The sequence below is a fragment of the Rhinichthys klamathensis genome, unplaced genomic scaffold, assembly GCF_029890125.1.
Source record: "Rhinichthys klamathensis goyatoka isolate OS25496 unplaced genomic scaffold, OSU_Roscu_1.1 h1tg000035l_1, whole genome shotgun sequence".
In the NCBI taxonomy this organism is placed as follows: domain Eukaryota; kingdom Metazoa; phylum Chordata; class Actinopteri; order Cypriniformes; family Leuciscidae; genus Rhinichthys; species Rhinichthys klamathensis.
The window spans coordinates 6122782-6136077 of NW_026606583.1; the positions used below are offsets into that span (position 1 = coordinate 6122782).

At 36.8% G+C, this 13296-nt stretch overlaps 3 protein-coding genes across 3 annotated transcripts in view; all 3 read left to right on the forward strand.

Annotated features, from left to right (window-relative positions):
* Positions 1–3253, forward strand: part of LOC130080431 (uncharacterized) — a 40482-nt gene extending 37229 nt beyond the window's left edge. The window contains exons 16-20 of the mRNA XM_056245779.1: positions 287–457; positions 1772–1923; positions 2006–2144; positions 2688–2845; positions 2977–3253. Coding sequence (XP_056101754.1) covers positions 287–457; positions 1772–1923; positions 2006–2144; positions 2688–2845; positions 2977–3162 — 806 coding nt within the window. The 3' untranslated portion in view covers positions 3163–3253. The remainder of the gene's footprint in view (positions 1–286; positions 458–1771; positions 1924–2005; positions 2145–2687; positions 2846–2976) is intronic.
* Positions 3254–4604: 1351 nt separating this feature from the next.
* Positions 4605–7005, forward strand: LOC130080432 (carbonic anhydrase 4-like). The gene is made up of 8 exons (XM_056245780.1): positions 4605–4695; positions 5142–5168; positions 5276–5446; positions 5548–5699; positions 5774–5842; positions 5913–5985; positions 6107–6270; positions 6763–7005. Exons 1-8 carry the CDS (start codon positions 4605–4607, stop codon positions 7003–7005), a joined length of 990 nt encoding a protein of 329 aa, XP_056101755.1.
* A 2600-nt stretch (positions 7006–9605) lies between these two features.
* On the forward strand, positions 9606–13296 carry LOC130080590 (carbonic anhydrase 4-like). The gene is made up of 9 exons (XM_056246018.1): positions 9606–9695; positions 9858–9924; positions 10019–10045; positions 10202–10372; positions 10650–10801; positions 10872–10952; positions 11029–11101; positions 11188–11351; positions 12873–13296. Exons 1-9 carry the CDS (start codon positions 9693–9695, stop codon positions 13203–13205), a joined length of 1071 nt encoding a protein of 356 aa, XP_056101993.1. The 5' UTR covers positions 9606–9692; the 3' UTR covers positions 13206–13296.

Here is a 13296-nt window from a genome sequence, read left to right on the forward strand (position 1 = left end):
ATGAATTTCTAGTATTCTTTTTTATGACTCCTCTTAAAGTAGGCACTAAAGGCTCTTGAAACCTTTTGATCGGAAATTCTGCCGTTTCATTTGTTATATTTATCAATGCTGTCATTTCATCCTAAACAGCATGGTGCTATCACGAGGCAACATGCAGTAAGTGTGATTTATTTATTATATTATCAAATTTGCCACTAACTTAATATCTGCATAAAACTTCATATAAATCTTATTGTAAACATTTCTATATTTAAAACTTGTTTTTTAAACCCCTGATTTGTAATAGATGTTACAACCTGGCCCAAATCTGCTCCACAATCCTGCAATGGATCCATCCAATCTCCCATTGATATCAATACTACAAGTGTTCTGGAAAATGCTAACCTGACCTCATTCAACTTCACTGGTTTTGATGACAACTCCACCTTAATGTCAATGGTTAACACAGGAGACTCTGGTAAGGAGCACTGGGAGTTCTTGTGGCCAGTTGCATAAACACAGCCATTATGTTAAGACAGTGTCTTAAGATCTAGCATGACCCACCAGCAGTTAGTCAAGGGAGGGTTAGTCTTTCTTTTCTGTATTAAACATTTTTTTTATGTAACTGACTTTAAAAGGTTATGAACAAGTCTTAAAGAAAAAAAAGATGAGATTACTAACTTGTTAGACTAGTCTAAGCAGTTTATGCAACTGGCCCCTGGTATGCAGCTGATATTATCTGCTTTTGTTCAATGCACATAGTGCAGAAAAACCTTGATTTTGTTTTTCGCAGGATTTTTTTGTCTTTACAAATTATACTGTAGTTGCTAAAATCATATATTTAGTAGATTTATTCAAAGTGGCTTCCAAATGAGGAACTCCTACTAACAAAAGTTAACAGTCCTTAGAAGAATATAATATGAGAAGTATCACTTTAAAAAGTTCAAAAGTATGTGCAAGCACACAGATCTATTGTGATAAATTGTTAGACAACAGAAGGATACAAGTTTGATTCCTCTTTTTGTTTGTACGATGAGACTTACAAACTACATAGGGAACTTAAATTTGCAAAATAGGTAGTAGTGTGCAGATCAAGTGTCAGTATTAAGATGTGTTTTGGTCGATCAGATCACAAGTAGACGAGGGAGACACATTTCTGTTTACACCTGGTGTTTTAATCTGTCTCTTTTGTCCAATTTCAACCACTTCTGTCCTGATTTCTTCGAGGAGAGGGTCTATGGGCGGGTAAATGTAAGGATTTTTTTCAGATCTTTCAATCTAATGGACAAAATAAGCTCACGCAATTAACATATGAACGTGCCCGAGGACGACTGAAAACCATAAAGAGAGCAGCAGATTTAATTTCTGCTCTGACAGCCGCAAGACCAGCCGAACGCTGTGAGTGTGTGTTAGAAATCAGGAACGATGAGAGAACATTGAACTTGGTACGTTTTTCATCTTCAAACCAACTTGGGTGTTCAGCCGACAAAGTTTAAATCCCGTCTGGCCAGAGCGCTTCCCATAATGTTTACGCATTAGGTCGGTAGGCGGAGAGTAGGTGGACTTTTGTGGCTGCTCGAACGCATTCGACTAAATGAGTGTTTACACTACGAAAGCAATCCGTTCGAATGTGTTTTCAACTACCTCTAGAAGTGATCGAAAGTGGACAAGTTCAAAACCTTTATACCCCGTTTACCGCTGTATTTAGAGTGGTCCACTTGTGATCCGATTGACCAAAACGCATCTTGATACCAGGTGTAAACAGGGCCCAATATGTCCATTGTCTTCACAGTGGTGGTCACCCTGACCAATGCTAAAATGACAGTGCAAGGAGGTGATCTTCCAGGTGTGTACAATTCCACACAATTAACGTTCCACTGGGGTAACGGCAGCTCCTCGAATGGCTCTGAACACACTGTGAATGGCAAACAATACCCAATGGAGGTATGAATTAATGAATTTTCCGTGCAAATGCACCGAATTATCCCAAATGCATTATCTTTAAATGTATAATTCTGTTTCTCAGCTGCAAATTCTGAATATCCATTCAAAATACAACGGGAATTTGACAGCTGCTCTAGCTGCTAATGACAGCACAGGATTGGCTGTTCTCAGTTTCTTTATTGAGGTGAGCAAGACCACATTTATTATATCCAAAGGGAAGCGCAAACCTTAAAGTATATTTACTGTATGGCTTGGTTGTGTGCTAATGACTGTATTATATTTGTATTTAACCAACAGGGAACAGCAAAAAACCAAACAGATATATGGAGTAACCTAACAGACTTGTTGAAAAAAATCCCTTATTCAGGTAAAGAAATAGTGTGTTATTGATTGCTTACAGAAAAACAAACATTTTGTCATAATTTACTCATGACCCTCATGTCATTCCAAATCTATCCATCCCCATTGGAACACAAAATAATATATTTTTGAAGAATGTTTCAACTGTTTTTGTCCATACATTGAAAGTCAGTGAGGTCCAAAACAACAATGACGTATATTGTATGGACAAAAAGACAGTGATGACAGGTTTTTCTTTTTTGAGTGAATCTTTAAACATTGTAAATATCTTTATCTTTAAAGCACCTCATACCATTAAAAACATGTTATATTTAGTTATTCTCTCTTCATCTTCAATATGATTTAACAACAAACTGAAGACGGACAAGTAGTTTCTTTACACCTTGACGTTTTTGTGTATATAGGTAATACAACCTCAGCAATCATGCCACTGGACAGTCTGCTTGAAGGGGTGAACAGGACTAAATATTACCGGTACCGAGGCTCTCTTACCACACCCAACTGCAATGAAGTTGTGATTTGGACTGTGTTCAAGGATCCCATCAAAGTCAGTCAGGACTTGGTAAGTCAAGGCAACTCTATAGTAGAGTAATTCATAAAAAAATCGTAGTCGTCTATTATTGGATGGCAACATTCTACATATTCTGAGTTAAAACCTAAAAGTCACTCAGTTGAATTTATTCCTCCAAACAGATCAACCGCTTCAGCACAACTACCTTTTTCAAAGCAAGCCCTCCAGTTCTGATGACCAACAACTTCAGAGGAGTTCAGCCCTTGAATGGCAGAGTTGTGACATCACAGCGCTCCACAGCACCTTCTTCTGCGGCCACATCCACTATATCTATCATCACAGTTCTTCTCTTGTCACGTTTGTTCTAACACCACTGTTTTCTGCAGAGCTGCTTTTTAGCTGATTACACTTTTTCATAATTGATACCCTGGACCACAAAACCAGTCATAAGTGTCTTTTTTATTTTTAATTGAGACTTATACATCATCTGAAAGCTGAACAAATAAGCTTTGTATGGTTGATGATCATTGATGTATGGTTTGTTAGGATAGGACAATATTTGTCCGAGATACAACTATTTTAAAATCTGGAATCTGAGGGTGCAAAAAAATCTAAACATTGAGAAAATCTCCTTTAAAGTTGTCCATTTATGTTCGCGATTTTGCTGCATCCACTCACAAAAATCATTTGTTTTAGGAAATTTACAAAATATCTTCATGGAACATGATCTTTACTTAAAATCCTAATGATTTTTGGCATATCGATAATTTTGACCCATACAATGTATCTTTGGCTATTGCCACAAACATACCCGTGCGACTTGTGACTGGTTTTGTGGTCCAGGGTCACAATTGATGAATTTTGCAACATTTGACACGGAACTGAATCATTGAAGTGATGAAGTGAATAATGACACTATTATCTTCTGTAGTGCTCCTTACAGAATTTACAACTAATATCATAATTAATGAGCATTATACAGTTATTGAACTAAACTGAATCAACACTGAACTGGCTTCAGCTGAATAATTACACAGAATTGTATTGATTGCATCATTGATCGTATTTTCCTGTTTATCTCTGTAATGCTCCTTTGAAACAATCTGTATTGTATACAGTGCTTTAATAAATATATCTTAACTTGACTGTATGAGCTTATTTTATTAATTTATATCTTTTGTACATTGTGTCATCTTTATTGATCTTGGTTGAAGTTTGCTGTAATCAATTATGTTTCTATCCAAAACAGTTTAAAACAGATGAAATCATATAGACTGCTAATGTTTTATATGAAGTGCATAGTATCTGTAATTATATTCAACATTAGCTGATTCTGTGGTATTTAAGAGGATTTATGTTTTAAGTTTCTAAAGCATGATAGACCTCATTAAAATTAAAACATTAATTACTGTAAGACCAGTCAAAATGCTTGTGTGTTCACGTTCAAAAGTTTGGAACATTTATGATTTTTAAAATGTTTTTGAAAGAAGAATCTTCTGCTCGCCAAGGCTGCCTTTATATAATCAATAATACAGTAAAAATAGTAATATTGTAAAATAATTGTAAAAATGTTTTCTATGTGAACATATGTAATTTTTATTTCTGTGATGCAAAGCTAAAATTTAGCATCATTACTCCAGTCTTCAGTATCACATGATCCTTCAGAAACCTGTCTAATAATCCAATACATTCTAATATATATATATATATATATATATATATATTGCTGCTTAATATATATATAAATCATCAAAAACTCATGGAATTGACATTAATTGCTTTTGGAACTCATGCTATTCATCAAAGCTGCATGTCTCCTGGGGGTGGAGACCTGATTCACATGCTTCACCTGAACCAAACTGACCTTAATGAACTACCTGACACCGTAAAGGGCAACAGCTGTCAGTGTTTGGTATTTGAGGTCACCCTAAGCTTGTTTGCTGCTTTTAAAGCCTTTGAGTGTAATAATGGGTTTTGGAGTAGGGTCTTGCAGGTTCAATATACGTAGAGGACTTGGTTTTGATGTAATTTTCTAAAATGGTAAGATACGTGTGGGATAACTTCCAAATGATTGAATCTTTGATATTTGGCTAAATAATCTAAAACATTTAAATTAGTTAGAGTTTGTAACACTATCCTTTTGCGTTTCCTCTCCTTCAAGATGAATGCTTGGTTTATGACCTGCCTTGCAGCTTGTTTGTTGTCTGTATCATACAGCGCACCAGTGTCTGTGGGTAAGATGTGGTCATGTGACTTGGTTTCCAAACATGTCATTCGATTATGTTTCTACTGTCAAAAAAAATTCTCATTCAATGTGTTAATCTTGCTGTATTTGGGCTCTTCTCAGCTTGGTGTTATCACAAGCCTTCATGTAGTGAGTTTTTTCTTGCATCCTTTTTAATAGGTTATTGTTCTATAACTCCTCCTTTTGGCACAGAATAAGTCAGTGAGTTTTGCTTTAATGTGCTTTCTGCATCTCAGGTGACGTCGCATGGCCCATAATTGCAGAAAAAGACTGTAATGGCACTCAACAGTCTCCAATAAACATCATATCCGCCAATGTCCGAGCTAATGCTAATCTGACCCCTTTCAACTTCACTGGCTACGATGACAAAGCGACCTTGACTGAGATTAAAAACACTGGCAAGACAAGTGAGCGCATGTTCAAATGCATAGATGACAATAAAACGAGCTGCAAGTCAAGATGACATAAAAATAACATATGCATGTGGTAATTTGGCTTTACTCTTCAGTTAAAGTTACACTTGATCGCAAGAGAATGCATGTGGAAGGAGGTGATCTGCCAGGCTTGTTTGCCAGTAAGCATTTTCATCTCCACTGGGGTAACGGCAGCGCCATGCTTGGATCTGAACACACTGTGGATGGCAAACAATACCCTATGGAGGTATGAATATTGTACAGACTAGTACAACTTTTTGTACTTTATCACTCATCATTTGTCCTGCCCATCTGTTTCAGTTGCACATAGTGAATAAGTTTGAACATAATGGGTCAACTATATTGGCTGCTCTTGGTTTCTTCATTGAGGTATGTTTCTTACCAATAAATGGTTTGAGACTGTATGTTTTAGTTGAGGGTTTTTTTTGTTTTTAAACAGGCCACTGATGACACTGGTAAACCAGAGAGCTGGAAGACCTTGACATCTTACCTAGCAAACATCGCCAATGCAGGCAAGTCTCAGGCTTCTCAAGTACATGCTTGTTGCTTTTTTTCCATGACTAAAATTCTTTGAGTTATGTCCTGTTGTCAGATCTGACAACAATATTTTCTAATGCCCTTTCTGCTTCTCAGGTGATAAAGCATGCATCACTGAATATATCTCTATGGATGATCTGCTTCCTGGAGTGGACAGGATGAAATATTACCGTTATCTTGGGTCTTTGACTACACCAAACTGCAAAGAAGGTGTTGTGTGGACCATCTTTAAAGACCCGGTCAAGGTCAGCCAGGATTTGGTAAGTCTGAGACTAAAACATATTTTTTTTTTTTTTTTTTTTTATTGGCGTTCATGGGTCCATGAAAAGCCTTTAACATCCATGGTTAATTTGTAATGTTAAAAAGGTTCTTCAGATTAAAATTCTTCACAAAACCCTTAAGTTTTTCACAGTGATGTCATAGAATAACCATTGTGTTCCCCAAACAACCTTTTATTGATCAGTTCTATTAAGAACATTTAATCTACACTCTTAAAAATAAAAGCTCAAAAGGTTCTTCATGGATCCACAGATGCCAATCAAAAGCATTTATTTTTGAGTGTAAAGAAAAGGGTCATAAGAACTCTTCACAGAAAGGTTCTTTGGGGAGTCAAACAAAGTCACTCCCACTCTTATCAGTTATGTTTTGATATTTCAATATCTTTGGTTTGGTGGCAAATAGGTAAGTCTGTTTTGGGTAGTTTATTTATGGAACTTGGTTTTGATTTTTCTGGTCTCACGCACCCATTCTAGATTGACCTATTTAGCACCAGCGTTTACATCAACAAGGCGACCAACTCTCCCCTAATGGTGGACACGTTCAGGGGTGTACAGCCAGTCAATGGCAGGATCATAACGTCACAGGTGGCCGGTACCACAGCTACTGATCCTCTATCCCACGCGGCATCATACGTGGACGTTCTAGACTTCTCTTATGAGTGTCATACCCCTGAACCTTATCCTGCATTTGATTTCTCAAGTGATGAATTCTGGTAGGATTCAAGTGGGTGTTATGAAGTGTCTTAAATTATTTTCAAGTAATATTTTAACAAATTGTAAAAAAAGAAAAGTAACTAACTTGAGATATTTAAATGGTGTCCTAGTTAATGTATGCATTTGTCTCTGTCCAACACTATATTTAACAAGTTACTTATCAACTAAAGCTCAATAGCTAGTGTTTTATGGGTGTAAATTGGGTGGGTTTTTTTTTTTTTATACTCCTGCAAACATGTCTAATGTACATCATATCATTTTACTCCACAATTGCCATTAAGACATTTTGTTAAGATTGCACTTTAGAATGAAACCATTTAAGCTTTTAGAGTTGTAATGTAGTTTAAATGTATGTAGTTGAGTGTACGGAGCTAATATTGAATTTGATTTTTAAACATGTGGTTCTCAATTTGTCATAAGTTTCTGTTCTTAGTTTGAGTAATTCAAGAACTGGTGAGATTTTAAAATGATCTCAATTTAGCAGATGTAACTGGTGCTTGTTTTGACTGTCACATTCTTGTCTTGTCAGAGTTGTTCTCCTCCTGCAGGAATCACTGGTCTGGAGTTTTACTCTGGTTTATCCTTTATGTACAGTATATGCACAAGGGCTTGGGTATTATCTTTAAATGGTAATTTATTTTTGCATCAACATGTGACTGCCTTGTCAAAACACTGCCTTTCATTCTATTCAACTAATCTATAAACCTTTTTATTCTTTTTTTTTTTTATATGTATGTTCTATTTTGAGAAATAAATAAAAGTGTGTCATGTTCTCAGTCAGGTAGCAAGTTTCATTCTTCTCATAAGGTCCATTTATGAAATTCATCCTTGTAATGCTTTGTGGTGTGGGAAGATTCTCTTCTGAGAGTGAAGCCAAAACGGCCTATAGAATCTGGAAATATTGTCTATTAGATGGTCTCTTTGTGCTGGTAAATAACTGTTAAGTAATAGTTTGGGACTTGTGCATTAACTTTAATTCTGTAAGTACTTGGAGTCAAGACTAGATCTTCAAGACCTACAGGGTCAACACATTCTCATCCCAAAACGTCATATGATTGATGCTTTTGACCATACGTCAACATCCGACGTTTTAGGGTACCCTTTAACGTCAGTTAGATGACGATCCCGGGGCGTCATATATCTGACGCTTTACCTTTAGCGTCAGTTGCGGGTAGGTTTAGGTCTGGGGTAGGGTTAGGATTAGATAGCGTCATATACTGCCGTTAAAGGGTACCCTAAAACGTCGGATGTTGACATATGGTCAAAAGCGTCAGACATATGACGTCTTGGGATGAGAATGGGCTGACAGGGTACCTGAATCCAAACCAGACCCTAAATCCAAATGCCAGGCTTTCCATTGAAAATGGAAGAAAGCTGAATTTGCACTAATTTCAAACAAGTTCTAGGTGTCAGTCTTTCAAAAAGTTTCATGATATAAGTACCATGGTAATACCATCTATTTTTTTTGTGAGGGATATTAAACACTTCTTTTATAAATACTTAACATCAGTTACGATTTGTCAGTGTATATATTTGTGTTTGAACTCATTTTTATCCTAATGAAAAGTTTAGCTGAGTATTAAGTTTCTAAACCTGTTAAATACTGTAATAAAAAAACAGCATGTTAAGGTTTTATCAGATTTTTATTAATCAGAGTTTGACTGAACAAACAAATCAGGCATCATTGTCAGATATTACATATTGGTATGGTAAATTACTCAAATATAAAGTGAATTAATCTGGGTGATGTAGCATCATTAAGAAGCATTATCTAACAACGAAAGTATGTTATAAAATATATTTAACAAGATAACCAAGATTTGTTCTAGGGAATTCAAACAGATTTGTAAATATGATGTGTAAATGATTGACTTTGTTCATTTTTGTGCACAATCCAATTAATGTTTGTTAATATTTAATTTCATAAAACAGACTCCAGCAACCCACCACTCAGCTTTCATTGATACAATCACCTGTGCCATTCATTATAAAATGTACCTGAACTTTTAATACTTATGTAGTTTCAATATCAGTTACTTTTACTTTTAGGGGCTGATTACACGATGGCGTAGTGTTTCCTTACGGAGTAACAACTACTGGCATTTTTAGTCGTTTTCGTGGATCCATGTGAAGGGATCGTTTTTTGTCAACTGTACGCGGGAAAACGCAAAGGAAAATTTGTTACGTTTTAAATACATTGTTGTTGTGTAAATGTGCCCTTAGTGTTTTTCAAATAAGCTACTTTAACTTTACTTGAGTCAATATCCATAAAAGTATATTTACTTATGCTTAAATATGATGATCGGATACTTAATACAACGCATTTAACATTCCTTTCTATAATAAAAATGAATACTCATAAGTTTGTTAGGCTACATCTGACATGGATGAAAGAAACTGGACATAAATTTACCATTCAGGGGGTGGAGTGTAATAGATGACATCATAAAACACCTGAACCAAATGGACCTCAATCACACCTGGTCTCAATTAAATCATTTTGATACCCGTCCATAGTCGTGTCTTTGCACATTTCAGGACTTTAAAAGTGTTTGAGAATAAAGCTTTCATACACGGTGGTTTTCCAACAGGGTTTTGCAGTTTCAGTACAGAAACTATTGGCTTTAATCAGAAGAGAGGTAGCCAAGTGCAATATTTAAGGACTGGTGAAGTTATTTTAACTGACTAAAATGGTAAGACAAAGCATTCATAAAAATGTATTGTACAAATTAACACGTATAACAAGTGTAATCTGTAATGCTTAAGTGTTGATTTGTTCTGGGAAAGAACTTCGCTTTGAATCCATTTAGCTGAAAATTAAATGGAGTGTTTGCGTTACTTCTGTTGTTTTTTAGATGAATGCTTTCATGGCCTGCCTTGCTTGTCTGTGGCTGATGGTGCACACTGCATCATCCTCTGTGTGTAAGTGTTTGTTTGTCATTCCTCTGATTAATGTCACCGTAGATTGTCATGTTTTAAACATTAATGTCCATTTTGCTTTTCTTTTTTTTTTTAGCGTGGTGTTATAACAGGCCATCCTGCAGTAAGTTCCCCCATACTTTAACCTAAATTTAAAGATGTAGGGTAAGCCTAGCTACAACAAAGATATAAGTTTAAAATGATTGTGAAATCTGAGCAAGTTAACAAAATACTTCTGTTAACAGGGTGAGGATGTTTAAATTACATTTTTGCATTTCAGGAGATGTCACTTGGTCCAAAATTGCAAGTAAAGCCTGTAATGGCACTCAACAGTCTCCAATAAACATCATATCCGCCAATGTCCGAGCTAATGCTAATCTGACCCCTTTCAACTTCACTGGCTACGATGACAAAGCGACCTTGACTGAGATTATAAACACTGGCAAGACAAGTGAGTAGATCTCTTTATTGTCTTAAACTGTTTTATTCTAGTTTTCTGCAATACAGGCTTTTTTTTTCAGGGGTGAGTTTCCCAAAGCCAACTATAGCTTTGTCGTTTCCAACACAATTGAGCAAAACTTGAGGCAAACTAAAGTTCTAGAGATGTGTTTTTTTAAAAAGTTAAACTTAACTTTATCGCCATGTTTTTAGAAGGCTGTGTCGTGCAAAAGATAAACTGGCTTGGAACAGAATCTCACTGGTCAATTTGTTGTGGCTTTACTCTTCAGTTAAAGTTCCACTTGATCGCAAGAGAATGCATGTGGAAGGAGGTGATCTGCCAGGCTTGTTTACCAGCAAGCATTTTCATCTCCACTGGGGTAACGGCAGCGCCATGCCTGGATCTGAACACACTGTGGATGACAAACGATACCCTATGGAGGTATGAATATAATGTAATACAATAAAGCTTTGTTTTTATTATTGGTCTTATGAACGGTCTTGTGTCTCAGTTGCATATCGTAAATAAGGCGGTGCATAATGGCAGCGTGTCTGGTGATCCAGAAATGGCAGTTCTTGGTGTCTTTATTGAGGTACGTTGCCTCTTTCTCTCTCATATTTGGAGAAAAACTATTTCAACAGAATGTTTAATTGAAATGTCACCCACAGGCCACTAATGACATTGGGAAACCGACGAGCTGGAAGTACTTAACATCTTATCTTAAGAAAATTGCCAATGCAGGTTTGGCATGATCCTAGAGTATGAGGAAAGAAGTGGTTGTATAAAATATGCTGGTAATGTTCATAAACCTATTAATTTCATCTAAGGTGATGTAGAACGCATTTCCCACAATATCTCCATGAATGATCTGCTTCCTGGAGTGGACAGGACGAAATATTACCGTTATATGGGCTCTATGACTACACCAAACTGCACTGAAGGTGTTGTGTGGACCATCTTTAAAGATCCCATCAAAGTCAGCAAAGATTTGGTAAGTCTATACACAAAATATTTAGACTTGTCTTTTTGATTTGCATTTTCCATCCAGGGGTGACTTTCCTGTACAACGACATAACTCTGTTTAACTACCATTGTATGATGCATCATCGAAGAACTCAACTAGCTAGCCACGACTGTTTCGCAAATTGGTCGTTCAACCCCGTTGGTTAATCTCCTGCACATGGAGTAATAACTTCTAATGAATCTGTTTGGGATCGAATTAAAGCTAGATGTTGTGCTATAAATTAAGGACATGGCATCTGAGGGCTATTTCTCATTTTTCTGTTATGTTGCTTTATTTCCAGATTCAATCATGTGCTCTAATGCGCAAGAACGAGCCTGTACGCACATGCGCACACTTCAAAAATGGTGCTTTAAATCTCTTGACAAATTTAGACGTAAATGATAATTGTATTCTAAATGAAAGATAGACTGTACTGAATCCACAGGTTATGCAAACAAGAAACTCTGCTTCTAACCACAGGGCGAGACCTGTATTTCCAACCACAACTTTGCAATGCTGTTTGCGAATGTTCGTTAGGACTATGGTTTCAGGAAACACAGACTCGTGGAACTATACTGATAACGACAGAACTTGCGACCATTGGCTAACAATGCTTTCGGGAAATGCACCCAAAATTCGGTCTCTCTAAGCCCCTCCTTTTCAGACTTCTCTGCTCTGATTGGTCAGATGGCCCAGTCTGTTGTGATTGGTCTACCGCTTTACAGTGTGTCTCGTAAACAAAAACTATTACCATATCTGAATTTCAGCTCCGGAGGCTTCCTCAGCACTTGATATACAGTGATACGAATATTAACGATGGTGTGGTTTTTCCATATCAATTCTATGTTTAAATCTCGTTTTCTTGATTTAACGCGAGTACCATATTTACCATGCCTAATATCGATCTAGCTTACTGCAGTGTGCAACAAGTGTCTCATATAGCCACTGAGCGAACGCACAGAGTAGCATCATGACAACTTTCAACACACTCAAATGTATCTAACACGATAAACTGTGCTGCGTTACCCCACATACGCATGACCGGAAGCGGCGTCTGTGGGATAATAAAAGCTCCACTGCTCTCGAGCGGTCTCTCGCGCTCGTCTCTCATTAGCAATTGCTCCAGCGGCCTTGTTCCGCTCCAACGACTTTCGTAACATTAATAATCTTTAATATATTTCCGGTCATTCATGAATATGATTTCTGCCTGAGTCCCATCGTAGTCTCCATAGACATAAAGGTATTCTCCACTGACTGTAGAGGTGAAGATGACAACTCCCATTCCGTGAAATCATGGCGTCATCAAGCTTGCTTTATGTATAAACGACCTCTAGTGGTGAACTTACATGGCGTGCCTTAAGACTTGTTATATAGTCTTTGGTATAACTGACTCTGCATCACATTAAGTTTATTTAGCTGTAGTCCAAATGGATCATTTTTTAACGTACAATTCAGTTCAATTCCTGATACATATTTCTTTAGCTTTTAAACTGCTTTTGTATTTTCTAGATTGATCTCTTCACGAAGACCGTCTACATCAACAAGACCACCAATTCTTCTCTAATGACCAACACTTTCCGGAGTATTCAGCCCATCAATGGCAGGATTGTGATGTCACAGGCAGCAGGCGCCAAAAATTCTGGCCTACTCAAACCACCTACATCAACATCAACCACTAAACCAACTACACCATCAACCACTAAACCAACTACACCAACATCAACCACTAAACCAACATCAACTGCAAAAACAATTACATCAACGGCAACAAACCCATCCCAGGCTCTGGTGCGTCCACTTCTGAGTCTCGTACTCCTGTACTGCATCCTACCTTTGTTCTAGAACCGGTCGACGAAATGAAGGTACTTTTGAACTGATGTCTTTAGAATAGATCTGATGGTATTATATTCCTTAACATATGTAAAAAAAAAAC